An 18,966-nucleotide genomic window follows, 5' to 3' on the forward strand; every position below is an offset into this window, starting at 1 on the left:
GGACCTATAACAGTGCCAGTTCAGCAGATTGAAGTGGCTGAGAGGGCTATGGCATTCTCACAGATAAACATGTATATAACATATGCAGGGGTGAGTCTTTTAAAAGAAGCCCCGTGGAACATGTGTACTCTGTATCCATGGGGCCTCTTTTAAAGGACTCACCCTGTACATATAATATACAGAGGTACCTCGGGTTAAGAACTTAATTCATTCTGGAGGTCCTAACCTGAAACTGTTCTTAACCTGAGGTACCACTTTAGCTGCCGCTGCCCCGCTGCCACACAATTTCTGTTCTCATCTTGAAGCAAAGTTCTTAACCTGAGGTACTACTTCTGGGTTAGCAGAGTCTGTAACCTGAAGCATCTGTAACCCAAGGTACCACTGTATAGATCAACACAGCTGCATCCCATTCGAGCTGTGATAGAACACAGTGTCCAAACTGGATACCTCATGAATCTGAAGAAACAACATCTCCAAAAGTCTGGAGAAGAGTCCACTTATATTTCTTTTCTCCCTCCCCTGCAGAGTTATTGGTGCTATGAGTAATTTTGAGGAGTTCCAGAAAGCTTTCAACTGCCCAGAATCAACAACAATGAATCGAGGTGGAGACTCCTGTCGGGTTTGGTAGCGAGGTTTGGTAGTGATCTCTCCAGTGTCCTATGTTGAAAAAGTCACCTGCTGGAATCACACCCTTATTGGGACAGTTCCAGACTGTTAATGAGCTACCGCTGCTTCAGAACAGCCTTGGCCAACCAGGGACTAGATTTGTTGTTTCGTGTGCCCTGATATCTGTGGGTGACCTGCCCAGATCTACTATTTAATTGCTTGTTCAGGATATAGAAACTATTCAAAATACAGAGTATAAAAAAGGGCAGATCTTTTCAGAGAAATGTATGCAGATGGATAGTTTCTTATGGGTTATTTTCATAAATACATTCTACTCTGTGATTTAAGCAGGTTTATCTGTATGTATCTTTATTCTGAAGCTTGTCCCACTATATTCATTGGGCCTTACTCACATGTAAGTGTAGTGATATTGCAGGCTTAAGTTAACAAGGTTTAAATGGCACACTTGCGCTTTACAGAAGGCCATAGTGGACAAACTAGGTGTAGTGGCCATGATGCTGTTTTAAGTGGAGGGAAAACATCCAAAACTTTCTATCACATATATTTTCTATTATTTTCCCCCCTTGATCAAAAATAGCTTTGAAGGAAGAGAAGATTAAAATGTGGTTGCTTTATCCTTTCCTACTCTGCTGTTTTTCCTGTTCAAAATTCCACTAACCCTCTGAGCTGTTTCTTCCCTGGTGATAAAAGATGCATGTGATGATCTGGTCTGGACTTCAGGTATGGGCTTCCTGTGTTCTGTCCTTCCTGGAATGCAGATATGCATATTGTATGCTAGCACTATTTCCACATTCCTCTAGGCAGAAGAATGTGGAACAGTGTCTGTGTAAGGGTACATAAATCTTAATTCTAAGTCTGAGGCAAAAATGGGTTACTAAGACCAGAAAGGAAAGAGGAATTCTTTCTTGTTCGCTTTGCTAATTTCAATTCTTACCCCTCCCACCCCATAACTTTCAGCCACCCGCCTCTGCTCAAACTTTGGCTAATAATGTCTTACTGCAAATAGGAACTAGGACCCAAGCAAAAGCAGATTTCTCTCTTCAGCAGGGAACCGCTGCTATAACAGCAAAAAGCAAATATCTGACTCCACATTCTGATCTTTCCTGTAACCATGCTGATTCTGCCCATTGGTTGTAGATCCTGGATGTTAAACTCATTAAGTAAAAGAACTGTGAAATGTATAGTTCAGATTCAGGAACCCACCCACTCCCTGCACCCTAGAGACCAGCATTCTTTAGGGATTTGGTTGCACCTGCAGTGGTTTAGGCACATATAAAACATTCAGTACATTTATATATATAGTCAGGGCTGGATGTAGACAAAGTTAGTTGCACTTAAGTTTCCACTGAAATTAATGGGATTAAGTCACAAATAACCTGTCCCATTGATTCCAAATAGGAGCTGTGGGTTAGGCTAACCCCACTTATTTGACAGTAAGCCCCATTGAATTCAATAACAGGACTTACTTCTGAGTAAGCATAATTAGGAATGCCTTTACACATACTCAGACTGTTGTAGGTGCACTGTGAAAGGAGCAGCATTCCTGCTGCTGAAGGCAATGTAAAGGATTAAAGAGTTGTAGCAGGCTTCTCATTTTTCCTGCCATTTTTGTCGTCGTTACATAACTACTTCAGGAATAAATAGTACAGGATTAAAACATATGTGTTCTGAATGATTGTTGTATACAATTTTTTTCCTGCGCATTTATTTTTAAGGGAATGGAAATGACTGCTAATTTGTTGAAGTAGAGTGATTTTGTAAACTATATAATATAATAAAAGCTTTCCAGAAACCATGACTCAGTCATCTTCTCTTGCGATATTCATTTTTATGGAGTGTGTGTAGTTTTATAGTGGATATATTTCTATGTGTGTTTTCATGGTGTAAGCCGCTTTGAGTTCATGGCGGCGGGGTGGGGGGGCAGAGTACGCAAGTCTAAAATAAGAAACAAGTAACTGTTGCAAGGCCATTCTCAATGCTATTATTTTATGTGTCATGGGTGAACAGGAAGAATATATGACATACACACACAGTTATACTTAGTAGCCCATGCAGCTGCATCAGAAGGTAAGACTAGGACCCACAATATGGCAGCCATGGGCACTGTGCTTAAATACTCCTCTTGGTACCCTCTGCCTTGTCCAATTTAAAAATTGAGCTTTAGAAGAGGGTTTCTGATTGTTTGTAGGAGTTTCCCTGGTGTGTATGCACAGCAATAATACATGGAACTTATGTTTGGATAGCATTCAGGTTCCAAATACAAGGATGCATTTAAATGTTGTGCAGTATGCTTCCTCCGAATTCATTATATTTTCCTATGGCTATTACTTTACCAAATGCCTAGCACAGATTCTGATATGTTCACACGTAAGACCCATTTACACATCCATTTGCTCAGAATTTTAAATCAACTCAAATGGACTTTTCCAATAGATTCTCAACATGCACCTGACGTTTCTGTTATAGTTTGTTTATTCTATGAGGTCTGCTCATTTCATGACACTGAAGAAATAATGGTGGCTTTGCAGATCATTTCAACGGGAGAAAGTTTAAGGCTGAATTCCTATTCACATTTATCTGGGAGTAAGCCCCACTGAGCACAATGGGACTTCTAAGTGTGTATGTATAGGAATGCATTATGGGTGGCCAATCACAAACTTTAAAAATGACAATGTTAACTTCATGCGTTGGCTGGACCACTTACAACTGTTAATACCTTCTCTGTGGAAAACATCAACGGCAGTGGTTTCTAAACTTATTTTCCACATCGACCACTTGAAAATTTCTGAAGCGCTTAATGATTATCATCCTGCCTACTCATGCAACAATTGCACAATTCTAGATGCCATATGCTTTTTAAGTGCATTTTCATTTCTTTTTTATATTCCATATGATTCAAACTGTAAGCGTTCTTCACAGACCTGCCACATGTTGCCACAGACCACCTGAATGAAGCTTGTGGACCACTGGTGGATCACAGTCCAGAGTTTGGGAACTCCTGCTTTATAGTACAGAACTGCACCTCTAAACCTTTGCAATACAGTTGTACCTTGGTTGTCGAACACCCCAGAACTCGGACGTTTTGGCTCCCGAATGATCAAAACCCGGAAGTGCCTGTTCCAGATTTCGAACGTTCTTTTGTAAACCGAACTTCCGACAGGGCTTCCACGGCTTCCAATTGGCTGCAGGACCTTCCTGCAGCCAATCAGAAGCCGCAATTTGGAAGTCAAATGCTTTGGAAATCGAACGGACTTCTGGAACGGATTCCATTCGACTTCCAAGGTATGACTGTACTGCAAAGTGCTTTTGATTTGAACAGCTGCTCACATATCCACACAGCTCTTGTTTTTGAATTATTCACCTTTCCCCTCAGCTTCACACCATGTTAGTGCATATTTATTTTTAAAAAGATGTTTCTAATTGTAGGAACTGGAGTTACCGAAGATTACAGTGGCACATTGGGAAAATGTACAACAGCAAAATGGCTCTCGTTTCCCAGCTTCAAAGATAGAACATAGCCGTTGTTCAAAACTCCTGCAGTAGGATCCTGTTTCGCTAATCAAACCGCTTGATCCAATTTAAAATAAGACATTTTAGATTCCCCAGTGATCATCCTAACCAAAGCATAGGTCCTATTCAATATATTATCAAAGCTTGCAGTTAAAAAGAAGCAAGGCGACATGTTACATGAGAATCTCTGATCTCAGAAATGATGCATATATGATATTAATTAGTCTACAATCGTACCGAATGTAAGGAGTAGAACTATGCATCAGATTTTAACCTTAACTCCTACAGTACCATTTTGTTTACATGATTGTATTGTGGATTGGGATATTTTTACATGCTCTATATTTTCCTCTCTTATTTATTTCTATGGAGCCCAGGACAGCTAGCAGCAATCTTGAAACACAATGCAAATATTATAATATAGCCATTAAGGTTATAAAAGGCAACCTTTAAAAAACAATGCAGCAGACAATAAACTCTGTCAAAAGGCGCAGTTAATAACCAAAAGCCTGGAGAAATAAAGAAGTGGATGTTGAAACATTGCCAACAACTGAACCTGAATTAGAATTGCCCCTTTTGGGTTACCCCACCGGAATGGCCTTCTGAAAATGATCCCAGCCCTATAAAGCAGCTCAGAGAAGGTGGCGTGGAAAAAGCCACCATGCGAGTAGCCCTCGATAGCCCTCTCCTCCATGAATTGGTCTTGAGTTACTTGTGACCTAAGGATTTAGTTTCATTGTTCATGGAAAGCAAAATTATGTCTGTGTCTCAGCTGGGCCAAGGCTGTCGGTAGCAGGTATCCATGGAAACTGGTCAGTCAAGCAGTCAAAAGGCCAGAAGGCTGTCTCCAGACAGCCACATTGATTAAACTCCCTTCTTATCAAGAGAGGAAGCCCTTTGAAGTGGATGATGTCATAGAGTAAGGGGGCTAAGGACCTATCTCAACAATCTGTTGAAGTTTCCTTCTAACAATAAGCATTGAAGAGAAAGCTTAAGTAGTTCTGCCGACTCAGGGAAAGGGAGATTGCCTTTTGGGCAGGCTGCGCTGCCAATAGAATATTGACTTAAGACATGGGGGAAAGCTCAGGTTTAGCTCAAAGGGAAGGCAGAGAAAATGTGAAAATGGGTTCTGAAAACCTTCAAGAGCAAAGTAAGGCAAACGTCCCAATCAACTAGTGAGAACTGCACACAGAAGTAGCTCTCTATGTGCAGAATGCAGATATATATCTTCATTTCCATCACACCCTATGCACTGGCTGGACACCTGTTTTGCTGGATATGGAGATGTATATCTAGCAATGGGCTATGCATCTATGCATCGGGGACAAAAGTTCTTTATCGGTGCTCCTACAATACATGTGTTACTCCCAGGGAAGTGGGTCTAGGACTGCTGTCTTTGTTCTTATAGGGTCAACAATATGGTTTTTCAGAAGGAAATGAATAGGCAAAAACCAAGTAGCTCAAAAAATGATTAACATGAGAGAAGATATATTTCAGAATAATTCTGTAAGGCTACTCATCTGTTAATACTTTGGGGGATTTTTAATCAACTATTTACACTGAGTAACAAAAGGGGTTATGGAAGAAAAGTGAGAATCAGTCGGGCAAGGAAAGAATTGAGGGGTATTTTTCCTCCTTAAATTCCCTTCACATGATTTGTTCTTTTTCACTGCATTATTAATGAAAATACCATATTAATTCACTTTAATTAAAATCCTGCCATGCAGTTCTTTTGAAAGAGAAGCAATTTTTTTAGTCTTTACCCAGTTAAATCATTTAATGAAAGATTTTCTAAATGTTAGTCGGATCAGCACTGCTGCTTCTTTTTGATTGCCATCAGGTGTAATGGCTTTTCCAGCTGCTTTGGAGAAGGTGGGGGGGGGGGGACCATAATTGGACATAGGTCAGTGCTTTTATGTAGGATTATGGGTCCCATTCTAGAAAATGGTCGCTAAATATTTGATTTGACTTTCTCTTTGTGTACTTGTTGGAGATGTGCATCAGGTGACTCCTGAACCCTGATCTGAAAACTACTTCAGACAGATTCAGGGCTTGCCGGAGCCAGAGCTAGAGCTCTGCAAAGCACTCTGAACTAAAGCAGGGATCTCTAAAGTGATGCAGGGTGATTTAGAGATTTGGATAGAGTAGAAACTCTGTAGGCAGTGTGCTTTAAAAAAATAAAATATTGCTCCCAGGGCTCACCACAATAACAAATGTCATAGTGGAGGAAGGACAACTCTCTTGTGACTGACAGGTCAGGCTTTTAATAAGAGGCAATGATTTTACCATGGTCTCCAATAACACTGGGGACGCGGGGGGCGCTGTGGGTTAAACCACAGTGCCTAGGACTTGCCGATCAGAAGGTCGGCAGTTTGAATCCCCGCGACGGGGTGAGCTCCCGTTGCTTGGTCCCTGCTCCTGCCGTTCGAAAGCACGTCAAAGTGCAAGTAGATAAATAGGTACCACTATGGCGGGAAGGTAAACGGCGTTTCCGTGCGCTGCTCTGGTTTGCCAGAAGCCACTTAGTCATGCTGGCCACATGAGCCGGAAGCTGTACGCCGGCTCCCTCGGCCAATAAAGCAAGATGAGCACCACAACCCCAGAGTCGGCCATGACTGGACCTAATGGTCAGGGGTCCATTTATCTTTACCTTTACCAATAACACTATTTCAATATCCCTTCCCTAAAGGTGACTGTTTCACCTAGTTCTTGTTTGTTCTGCACTCTTTCTGCTAGTGGGGCTTGCTTAGAACATCCACTTCTGTGCCAACATGCCCAGTCAAATCAGCTTTTGGTGCTAATTCAGCAGAACACAAGCCTGAAAGCTCCCCCCCCCCCCCCGTCCATTTATCATAACTCCCTAGCCCTTGCATGAATCCTCCTGAAATTTTGCAAGTTACTTTCCATGGGGTACCTTTATTATGCATGCCCCTTTTCATAATTAAATCGACAAAACCACAGGGAGGGAAGCGAGTCTCTTTTAGTATTCTTCCCCCATCGACTTTAAAGGTGCCCAGCATAAGACCAATTACCTGCAATTTGACAGGTTTCTCACCTAGAGGCTCCTCACTCATTTTTCATTCAAATTGCTCACAAAAAGTAGGGGAGATTAAGTGAATCCTTTCTTGAACCACCCCCAGACTGTAAATAGTGCCCTTGTGGGGAAACTGCTGCATCTATCCATCTGAAGCTTGGTAGGATTCATTCCTTTAAAAGAAGTAACAAGTGTGGAAATTTCATCTAATTCTGCCAAACCAAATTTAAAAACAAATAACAAAACTTATAGATGATTCCTTTAAGAAACGTGAAAAGTGCCCAGCACAACAACCTCATGTTATAAGCTTTATCTACTTTGGAGGAGATGCTATGCTTGCAGATTTCATCCTAAAAAACAAGTTAAACTGGTTTTTAATTTTTCCATGATAGTGAATGAGATTACAATGAGAGTTAGTAAGTAATTCTAAACATGTCACCTTAGAAGCAAATTTCATTGAAATAAATGTGGCTTGCTTTCAAGTACAGTGGTACCTCGGGTTAAGAACTGAATTCGTTCTGGAGGTCTGTTCTTAACCTGAAACTGTTCTTAACCTGAGGTACCACTTGAGCTAATGGGGCCTCCTGCTGCAGCCGTGCCGCCAGAGCACGATTTCTGTTCTCATCCTGAAGCAAAGTTCTTAACCCGAGGTACTATTTCTGGGTTAGTGGAGTCTGTAACCTGAAGCATCTGTAACCTGAAGCATCTGTAACCTGAGGTTCCACTGTAAATATAAACAGTATTAGGCTGTTAGTCACACCCAACTTTCTTGCATCAAATCACCTCAAATTTAGAGGTTCTTACATGCTTATTTAAATAAATAGATCCTGCAGTTTGCACATGGAACCACCATTCATTTTAAAGAAGGGCACTAAAATTTTCACAGCAAAGAAAGTGTTCAAGGGAAAATTCCTACCTTTGTTAAAATAAGTGAGGAAACCATTCTAGTTGAAACACACTTAAACTTCTGGGCCTGAAATATTCCTCTGGATTGCGGCAAATTCTGATGTAGGAGTACTATATCTATTTCTTTATTTGCTATTCAGATGGTATAGCTAAATAACATTTGGGGGGTAATATTACCTATTGTCATTTAATGAAAACTGATTGTAAATATTCATTCCCATACTTGTCCACAGATCACTCTAATAGCAAACTCAGATGGAGGCGCAGCATCAGAAAGAGCCAAGATGGGGCCACCAGGAAACAAGGAGAAGGTATAAGCATGCTCGGTGAAACTCCAGTGGTTATAGAAGTACAAAATAACCTATTAAAAAAGCCCTGGGGCAAAACAACATGCTGAAAACTGAGCAAACTCAGTAGCCTCAGAATGCTGGGTGTCAGTTAGAACAGAAATGGGCGGGGCCTGCTTGAGCCCCTTATGGTTTACCACATTTCTGATGAAGCCATGACTGACTGGAACCCTGAGCAGGAGCGTTCCTGTTTGCAGATGAGGATATGCTGCAGTATTTTGTTGCAGGTCCCCATTGTGCTTCTTAAAGACAATGCACCTTATCTGGCTAGCCATTGCCATCTTTATTTCCCTTTGCCTTGAACAGGCAAACATTCAACATGGAAATGCAGTGGTGGGAAATAGTTTTCCATATTATTCTGCCACAAGAGCCAGCTGTGCCTCTCTCTACCCCCCAAACCATTTTACTATAAGCTGCTGTCCAAGGCACCCTTCTCAATTGGCAACATGTCTGTTTCACTTGAGTAAGATGATGACTCCTCGTAGACCATTTTTGTCAGCCTTTTAATGGGAAATGCACTTGAAGAGAAGCTTGCCATAGTTACTTGACATCTCCTACAATGCCATTTTATTAGCATGGAAGTGAGAGGCTCTGCAGCTCAAAAGTAACACATCTTTCCTGCATTTGAGCCACTTGCCTATTAGTTGTGATCATAGTTCATTTAGAATAGCAAGGAAGACAAGCTACCCATGTAATTGCCACATTAAATAATACCCGACTGTTCCCCCTTACTACTACTACTGCAGTTAATTTCATTGTACATAGGTTGTACATTGACAATAAAGGTATTATTATATTATTATTATTATTATTATTACTACTAAATCATAGAGTGAGTCCATTATCAATAAATCAGTTTTCAATTTTCAAGGAATTGAATGCAAATTGTAAGTATTTATTTGATGCCATTAAAAAGCCCATCTTAAAGTTTTACTTTATGAAGATGCTAAAGAGGTGGCACATCACCCCCAGCAAACTGTCCAAAATGTACAGAACCAACTCAAATTTATGCTGGAGGCATAGAGAGTTAGAGGGACTGATGTACCACATGTGGTGGGGTTACAAAAAATAAAGAGCTTTTGGAACTTATATAATAATGAATTTTTAAAAACTGTTCAAAATAACGTTCAATAAAAAACCGGAAGCCTTCCTCTTAGGCATAATGGCATCAGACATCCCAAGGGGGAAAAGAAGGATCTTTTTGTATGCAACAAGGGCAGCGAGGATGATGATTGCCAAGGGATGGAAAGGAGATAAAATTCCATCAAAAGAGGAGTGGCAAGTAAAAACACTTGAATACATGGAACTAGCAGACATGATGGAAAAGATCAGAGATCGATCGACTCAGGTTTAAAAGGGAATGGGAGATCTATAGACAATATTTAAAAGAACAGTGTCCCCATATAAAAACTTTAGAATGCTTTGAATAACTCTAGGAATTGAATATGGTATAAAGAATACAAACAAGATTTACTAAAGATTAAATTTTTTGAAAAATAGATGCAAGTAAGTAAGGAAACAAAGAACCCATATCAAGGAAGTTGGAAGTTGATGGCTGGAATATTTTTGTGCATTCGAGATGTATTGTTCTATTTCTTTTTGTTTGTAAGAGATGTATTGTGTTTCTTTTGTTCTGTTTTCTTTTCCTTTTTTCCCTTTTCTAAGCTTTGTGTGTTTATGTGTTGATTTCAAAACAATAAAGATTGAATTTTTAAAAGAGCCCATCTTAAGGTCACAGCCTATCCAAACTGATGCTAGGTAGCTCCTTCTCATGCTCTTTCTTTAAACACTTGGACAGGCCATCAAGATAATCCCCAGCAGCCATCTTGATTTCTCTTGTCCAAACCCCCTTCTTTAACAAAAAGAGACACTGGGCTAGAGGTCACCCCCACATGTTCATCCAGCTCAACCCATATCCCATAGTTGACTATACTCTTTAAATACATTGTAATCCATTTAAGTGTGTGTCACACTGACTTTGGGCTTTCATAACAGGAAACCCCCTTTTTCATTGTCTACATTAAAAAACCTTCACATGTGGACACAGGGAGTACAGGAGTGGAGCAGTCAGACCCATTCCAAGCTGGACCTATCCACAGTAGAGTGTGGCATGGTAGAGTGTGATAGGCCATAGTGCAGTGGCAGTTTATAGTTCTCCAGATAAGGCTCACTCTGTAACTCCGGACAGTAAGTGTACACCAGGCTCCATGTTAAACATAAAGGTAAAGGGAACCCTGACCATTAAGTCCAGTCACGGATGATTCTGGGGTTGTGGCGATCATCTCGCTTTATTGGCCGAGGGAGCAGGCATACAGCTTCCGGGTCATGTGGCCAGCATGACAAAGCCGCTTCTGGCGAACCAGAGCAGCGCACGGAAACACCGTTTAGCTTCCCACTGGAGCGGTACCTATTTATCTACTTGCACTTTGATGTGCTTTCGAACTGCTAGGTTGGCAGGAGCAGGCACCGAGCAATGGGAGCTCACCCCGTTGTGGGGATTCGAACCGCCGACCTTCTGATTGGCAAGCCCTAAGCTCTGTGGTTTAACCCACAGCGCCACCCGCGTCCCCTAGGCTCCATGTTACACCAATCTAATTTCACATGGCCCAGGGTCTAATTTTTATGTGGCTGACAAAGAGGGGAGAAACACAGCTGAAAGAAAAGAGAGGAAAGGGGGGTTACAGAGAGGACAGGGGAAGAGAGAAGGGGTATCTGCCTAATTTTGATTCTGTCACCTTTTGGCCCCGCCCACTGCCAGCATGCAACTCCCAACACATTCCACCCAAGCAGGGGTGGCTCTCCTGGTGGGACAGAGCCACAACAGCAGCTTTCTGGCAACAGCATTGTTGCTGTGTACTAGTTGTAAAGGGGAAAGAGACGAGGTGGTGGTGAGGTCAGGGCTGAGCAGATACACCCTCAGAAGCACTGTAATGTTTCCACCAGTGTGTCCACACAGTCCTGACCTTGGCACCCTTCCCTCCCAGGATGCAGCAGTCTCACTGCTGCTGGAAGCCCATTGTTGCAACTCTGCTCCACTGGGGGAACCATTCCTCCTCCTGCAGAAATGCAACTCTCAGCAGAAAAAAAAGAGGTTCTTGGCCCCTGGTATAGACAATATAGAACTAGATGACCATTGCTTAATGTTTGGAGAATCCTATGTTTCTGCAGTTTTTAAGGGCTGGATGTGCCGATTCTAGCTACATGGGCATGCCCTGTCAACTAATCAATACAAAAGCAGCATTGAACTGTAATATTGACATTCTGGGTGGATTGTTTAATGAAACCATGTTGGAATGGGGTTTTGCACAATAATTTGCTTGCTCTTAAAAACCTAGTAATTGAAAGTACAGAAAACAAATCTAGCTTTTAATGATTATAGTCAGCTCCACATTAAACAAGATTTGCAAGGTGATGATGGATGTTAAGCTCCCAAGTGTTGAACTACGAATCTCAAAATTCACAAAAATTATATCTAATTATGAATTTACCTTACACATCAAGTGAAAAGTCAAGCAAGTGTATTGATAATGCCTGCTTTCCTGTCTTTTGGTTTAAACATTTGCATTTTTCATAAAATTGCAGAAGTATTGTTTAGTAGATTACACAGTAGAAAGGTTTAAGAAATGTGGATTCAGCTTTCCTCTCAATGAGTTTCTCCCTTATATTCCACGGCTATAATCTGTGCAGATTTATAGTGATTCTTTTAAGCTGCAACATTTAGGGTGAGTTATGCCTCTTCAAATATTCAGGTTAGCTTAGCTGCATCACTTCAAGTATTAAGGATAGCATAGCCAGCCATTAAGTGAATGGTCTCAAACAGTCTTTAGCATAATTTTTTTTTTATCAGTCTGGCACTGCGGTTGGCAAAACAAGACTACTGGGAAGGATGTATATTGTTGAGATCATTTTCAAGGGCATTTATCATTAATATGTCAGGAGGAACTGACCCGACTAGGCCATTGTGATCTAGAAAATAAAATCCCTTGAAAGATGAATCAGTAAACAAAATAATCCATCATGGTTACTCTTTGTCAATGCCAGTTTTGTGTATTTCTTTCTAAGTTGTTATTTACAGCCAAACTAGGCATGAGTCTATTGACATATGTGGGCCCTGTTGTTGGGTGATAACACCGAGGCCTGGTTCCTCCCCACAACTCAGCATGGCCCAGGATTCATTCCTCTGGTCTCTCGTCATGAGCACACGACAAGCATAGTTCAAAACGGAAGCTCAGCCTTAAGGAGTAACAACTAAGCCTAATTTATTGCAAATTAAATCAAACGTAACAGAACAAAGAAAACATGGCTCTTCTCTGTGTCTTTCTTCCTCGGAGAGAGAACTGCAAAAGCAAAAGCTATACAGAGCGGAAACAGCGTATCTCAATTTCCCCTCACAAGACTCCAACAATCAGTGCTGGATTGTAAACAGCCATGTGACATGTAACAATCCCAAACACACATCTGCAGCACGGGAGGAATGGAATTCTCAACATCTGTGTGGTCACTTTTGTGGCTTTAAAAAAAACCAAAAAACTTTCGTTGGGGTGAAAGTTAGAACCACTGCATGAGGTGGAGGGTAGTTTTAATTATTTTGCTCCTGCGATGATTCCAGCTGGAATTGTATCTAGTATAGCCATTTGTCCTGCTTTAGAGAACAGTCCTCTGTTTGAAGGCATCCTCTATTTGCAGGATTGTCTACTCAATTCCAGTTTAATGATAATCAACCCTAACAAAGAAGACAACGGCCTTGCAGTTAGCATCTGGACAGAAGTCTAAACAGGAACACCAGTCATCTGGCCAGTCTTCCAAACTATGATAAGATGTGTTTCAATTTGAATGCATAGTAATCACTTCTAAACTTGCATTTATACATATATACTATTGCATCCATACTTATACGTTGATCCAAATCTGTTTCTTTTTTTGATCCCTCCTTTTTTAATCATGCATTCTGCCCTTTTTGGTGATGCGTAAGTGACAGTGCTAATCAGGGGCCCCATGCCTGCTATTTGCAATGAGCATTTTCTTCCCATTGTGAACAGCACCTGTGCATATGTGTCATGGAGTATTCTGAGCAGGACCATGGAGAGGTCAAAGCTCCCCCATGTCATGGTCCTTGATCAGGCTTTATTCTCCCCATGCTGGCTATTTATTTCAACATTTCAGCCATGCAGAGGTTAAAGACACACCTATATTGTCACACCTAGTTTGGTCCCTAGTTATAAGGTAACTATTCAGGCTGTGGTAAATTTGTGCCTGTGAAATGTTTTAGGGTGAAAAGCTCCAAATATACAACTTTCCCCAGCCTTTTTGTGGCTTTTCACAGCCATTTGTTCCAAACTGTGCTCAAGGCACAGCAGCACGGCACCCTGACCGTGACCCTGCTCCTGACATTGTATAGCTCTTCCTGCTACCAACCTCCCCACATCCATGTGCAGATCTGGAGGGAGAAACTTGGTGTGTAGACCTCTACAAACATATGAAGGCTACCCTGGATTCTTGCGTGATCAGGATTCCAGAATCTGAGGAAACACCTGCTCATGGGGTGGACTACATGCAAAAGCTTTCCTACTTCAGACAACAAATTTATTATTTCAGTCACAGACCTGTTCCAGCTCACATACAATATCAGGGAAGTCATAAAACACGATACTGATACATTTGAATTTGCAATTGGGTATAACAGAGACAATATAGTTATAACAGCATTTAAAAATATATAAGTTAAATCTTAATCATTAAAATATAACCTAAAATTGTCATTTAAGGCCTTAGTCATTATGGTAGCACAGCTTGTTCCCTAAGTTTTATGGCAGTCACACAGAATTTGGCCACCCTTAGTGTGATCTCTGGATCCGTGTCCTCTACCAGGGATTTTAGACATTGAAGTTTCTACTTCAGAGGTCCACGTGGATGTGTGGATGTTGGGGGCAGGGTTGGTGGATCCTCTTGACATCAGGGGCAGGGCTAAAGCAGGATCCCACTGCTCTTTGAAGTTGCTTTGCCCTTCATGTTGAGAAATTCATGAAGGGGATTTCTGTAGTTGGAGCAGCCCTTCCTAATAGTCTGTTTAATGGGTGGAGGCTGTATTTCACTGACTGCTGTGTCAAGGGACGAGATGCCCCCTGGGGTCCCTTCCAACTCTATGATTCTGTGAAATGTTTACGAGCTGTAGAATCAGCTATGGGACATAGCTCACTGCTCAGCATGTTATATAAGTATAAGTAGTAAACTACACATACAATAATTGGCATAAACTGGTTATTCAGATTTTGGTTGTTGTTGTTTTGCTGTTGTTGTTGTTTAGTTGCTGGTTTGATAGCAATCTGAGAAATCCTGATTAAATCCCCACTCAGCCCTGAAGTTCACTCAGTGGCCTCAGGTGCGTTGGCCTACCTCAGCTGAACTCATCTCAAAGGGATGCTGTGATGATCGATATGTAAAGATAGGTCAGACATTTTATTCTCAGCGATGTCTATAGTAAAGCTCTGCCGTTACAATCAAGTATATATTTTAACGTAGTGTTTTGTGTCCCAGACTCATTTTAGAAGGAGAGTGCCTGACACTCAAAATGTCACCAGGGGCCCTTGATTTACGCTTCCTGCCTCGGCTTATAGCATGGCTCTAGAAAAATTGTTTAGAAATGCTACTCATGGTTGGAAAATGTGCAAAAGGCAGTCAACAATATAGGCAATTGCAAAGGTTTTTTTTTTTTTTAAAAAAAATAAAAAATATAAAAAATATAAAAAATTAAATTTAAAAAAACCACAGCTTATTGTTCATGCTTTCCCCAACTTCTATATAGATATAACACTAGCTCTTACTTTGAGTCTGTAGGTGAGTCATAAGCACTGTGACCTTGAACTTGAATCCTTACTGTTTTAATATTCCATGGTCATGAAAAAGTAAAATGATTAAAAGCTGCAAGGTTTATCTGAGTATGGAAGAGCTCACTGGTTAAACCAGGGATGGGGAACCCTTTTCCTCTGAGGGTTGTGCTTCCTACTGGGCAAACTTCTGGAGGCCACATGCTAGTGGCAAATGTGGAACACAACCAAAACATCTGACCCAATGTGAATTTTACATTTGTAAGGTATGGCTAATGTCTTTGCACACTCACACTTGCCCCTTTACCTTTCCTCCAGGCAAACAAGAAGCATGAAAGCATTTAAGGACACAGTTCAGCCATGCAAAAACACTCAAGGGAGGTGCAGAGCAGGGCCAGAGAGGGAGATGGCTTAGGATAAGGGTGTGTGACTAGGAAGAGATTGGATTGGGGAGAATCCAGGTGGCTAGTTAGAGGCGCCTGGAAGGCTGTATTTGAGCCCCAGGATTGAGGTTTCCTACCCCATGTTAGATAAAAGAATATTGACATCAAATGTCAACTCATGTCATCAAAATAGCTTATGGAGAATGCAGAAGCCTCATTTGAAAATAATATTTATCAAACCATCTTTAGAATTTAGTTTTAGATTAGGACTACAAATACAGAATGTTCTCCACTGCCACTCATTAGTATATTGCCTATATTACCTAAGCTGCTCTATCCATCTGTTTGAAAGTGCCTGTTTTTTATTGGGCAGAAAGAGTAGTAAATTCCAGACTCAGGGCCAAACTACACATTACATTAAAAAGATGGTTTGATGTTACAAGTAACTGTTTTCAGCTTCAAATAGCACCTGGTCAACTGATGTCAACTGAAGCCTTTTTTCAAATGCAATCAGTAGTTTTGTAGCTGCGATTCCTGTCAGGGCCACAAGGAGGATGGTGCAAGACTGATCCTGATTGTTTAACTGCAAATAGCAGCTGCTGCAGGCCCAAACAAACAAACATTGTGACAGGAAATTACACAGATTAATATTGTGTGCAGTTTAACCCTCAATTACCAAAACCTCTTGCAAGGAAATGATGTTATTTCTTTAAAGGAAATGTGTCCCAAGGAAGAGTTCCACAACTTCCCGTTGTATTGATGGTTCCAGAGCTAGAATTTGGCACATCACACAGGAAATACAGGAAAAGAAATGTGATGGGTAATGGAACCAGAACAGAGCACTTCCTACTGTTTTGAGAAAGAATGAAAGGCAATCACAGAGAAGTGTATATCTGTTGCTACGTGTTTGAAAAAGTGCCCAAGAACATGCCTGTGGGCAAACCAGTCATCGCATTTAGCATTATTACGGACATCCTGTCTTAGAAACATCCCTCTCTCTGTAGGCTTTTCCTGTCTTCATCGTTCACAATTGTCACAATGGCTCATTAAACTGACTATTCGCCACTCCAGGCTCCCAGGATGTCTTTGTGCCCTTCTACTAAGTGTTGGAGGCTAAAACTGCTGTGACATGTAGAACTCCAAGGGACAGATTTTTCTGTTTCAATATTGCCAGAAGGAGGTCAGTTTCTTTTGACTTATAGAGCTTGCTGGGGGGAAAACATTCCTGGGAGGTTGCTAGCTGGGCTTCTATCAGGACGACAGAACTTCTCAACACCATCGAAACAGGGAGCATGAACCACCATGACTTAGATCCTAACTTCCTCCTGCTGGAGGGAGTGTCTCCCATAAGCAGCGTCCTGCTCACAGAAGGTGACTTCTACCATCTCATGCCCTCAAAAATCTGCTTTGTAAACCACTGCTATTGCCATGGTTCCTATGCCCACTACTTGCTCCAGCTTCCCATTGAGCCAGTGGATGGTTTCTCTCTGCAGATGTACGTGCTCATCATTGGGACCGAGACCACAACAGGGGTGGAGGGTTACAGTGCCTTTTCACGCAAAATTGGGAAGGTTAAACGTTAAAATGCCCAAAATGTTTAAGACCTCATCTGCGCTATACATTCAAATATCATACCCCTTTAAGAAGACATGACTTATCCCAAAAGAATCCTGGGAACTGTGGTTTAACACTGCTGAGAGTTGTTAGACTCACAGAGCTATAGAGAAGTTTAATGATCATTCCCTCATCCCCAGGGAACTCTGGGAATTTTAGCTATGTGAGGGAGACAGTAGTCTCCTAACAACTCTCTGCACTCTGCAAAGATTCCAGTTCTCAGGATTCTTTGGGGGAAGCCAAGACATATAAAGGGATACTACATCCTGAACTCAGAGTTTTCAGCTGGAGTTTAGCTGGGGAAGATACATGAAGTTCACAATGTTCATCTTCCAGGAGGAAGGAACACAATACTGCTGGTTTTAGGCTGAAATAATCCTACAGCATGTAGCAGAAGCTACCTGCCTACGTTGGGAAGTAAGGCAAGTTTAGAAGTTAGCTTAAATGAAAAATAAAAGGTTGCACTGAGTGCAATCCCATGCTCTGTATGTTTTGTTAATAAATCAAACTGTTTAAAGTACAGCTGGTGTGGTTTGATCCAAGGGGATTCTGAACAACCTGTATTAGCTCACTGCATATCCTTGCCTCGGGTCTTTTAGCCAAGTTGCTGCTCTGTATTCAGCAAGTGATGGCAGCTAACAATCCATTTAGATGCTCAGGTAAATTGGTCTTCCTAGTGACTGCCAGAGATACAGAGCATCATAAGGATACTCTTAAGGACCCATGTCAAACTCACCTTCCCACAATGCCACGGTCCTGATATCCCCCAACTGCATATATATATATATATATATATATATATATATATATATATATAGGATATCTGATACACTTCGATATTACTTATCCAGCTGTGTTCTCTAGTTTCAAGCCTATTGAAACTAATAAAACATTACAAAATAGCAGCTAAACATTTTGTACCAACTGAAGCCCACAGTAATCTCTCTCGGATGGGATTCACTACCTCAGATATAGAGATGGCCACCAAGTTGGATGGCTTTGAAAGGAGATCAGGCAAATTAATTGAGGATAAGGCTATCAATGGCTATATATCCATTCCAGTGGCAGAGGCAGTATGCCCCTGAATACCAGGAGAGAGTGAATGTCTTGCTTCTGGGATTCTCATAGGTATCTGGTTGGTCATTATGAGACTAGAATGCTGGGCTGGCTAGGCCTGTTTTCAGCTAATTTGGCCCTGCATATCATGATGTGGAAGCAGTAGTTTTAATCTGGGCACACTTGTTTAAGTGCCATCGATTGCACTGGGACTAAAGTGTGTTAAACTGTGCATGTTTATCTGCGGTCAGCCTCTCTGTTGTGAATGAATGGAGGTTCAATACATAGCTCCACTTTATTCCTAGAAAGATCTATGCTAAAAATGATTGGAATGTGAAATCCGTTGAAGATGCGGTACTGAAAATTCAGCTTGAAAGATACGTATTGATCTTGTCCCTAGTCTGGAATGGAACTTTTCAAAAAGGCCATCATTCAACAAGCAAATACTGAAGGTGATCATAAAGAATGGTTTATGCATGTGCAAGGGAACCATTGACAACAACAAGGTTCTTCCCCAGTGTCTTTTCTCACTGCGGCATCAACAGGGATAAGCCACATTTTAACAGAGCGGTAACTTACTACATCGGCTGTTGGAGCAGCAGCAGCAAATTACCCTCAGAAAACATTGGACAGGGGCCCAGTTTCTTCGCATGAGCAGAAATGCT

The 18,966-nt window shown here is 41.3% G+C and overlaps 2 protein-coding genes across 7 annotated transcripts in view; one reads left to right on the forward strand and one right to left on the reverse strand.

The window, feature by feature from the left end:
* The window catches only part of PHEX (phosphate regulating endopeptidase X-linked), a gene marked incomplete at its 5' end in the record, with an annotated part of 95,468 nt that extends 93,049 nt beyond the window's left edge, over positions 1-2,419 (forward strand). For both annotated transcript variants that reach the window (XM_083734262.1, XM_083734263.1), the window contains one exon: positions 526-2,419. In XM_083734262.1, coding sequence (XP_083590388.1) covers positions 526-628 — 103 coding nt within the window. In that variant the 3' untranslated portion in view covers positions 629-2,419. The remainder of the gene's footprint in view (positions 1-525) is intronic.
* The window catches only part of LOC310842511 (uncharacterized protein), a 259,255-nt gene that overhangs the window by 48,982 nt on the left and 191,307 nt on the right, over positions 1-18,966 (reverse strand). The window lies entirely within an intron of this gene.

The sequence above is a fragment of the Podarcis gaigeae genome (genome assembly GCF_964106915.1).
Source record: "Podarcis gaigeae genome assembly, chromosome: 4".
Taxonomy (NCBI): domain Eukaryota; kingdom Metazoa; phylum Chordata; class Lepidosauria; order Squamata; family Lacertidae; genus Podarcis; species Podarcis gaigeae.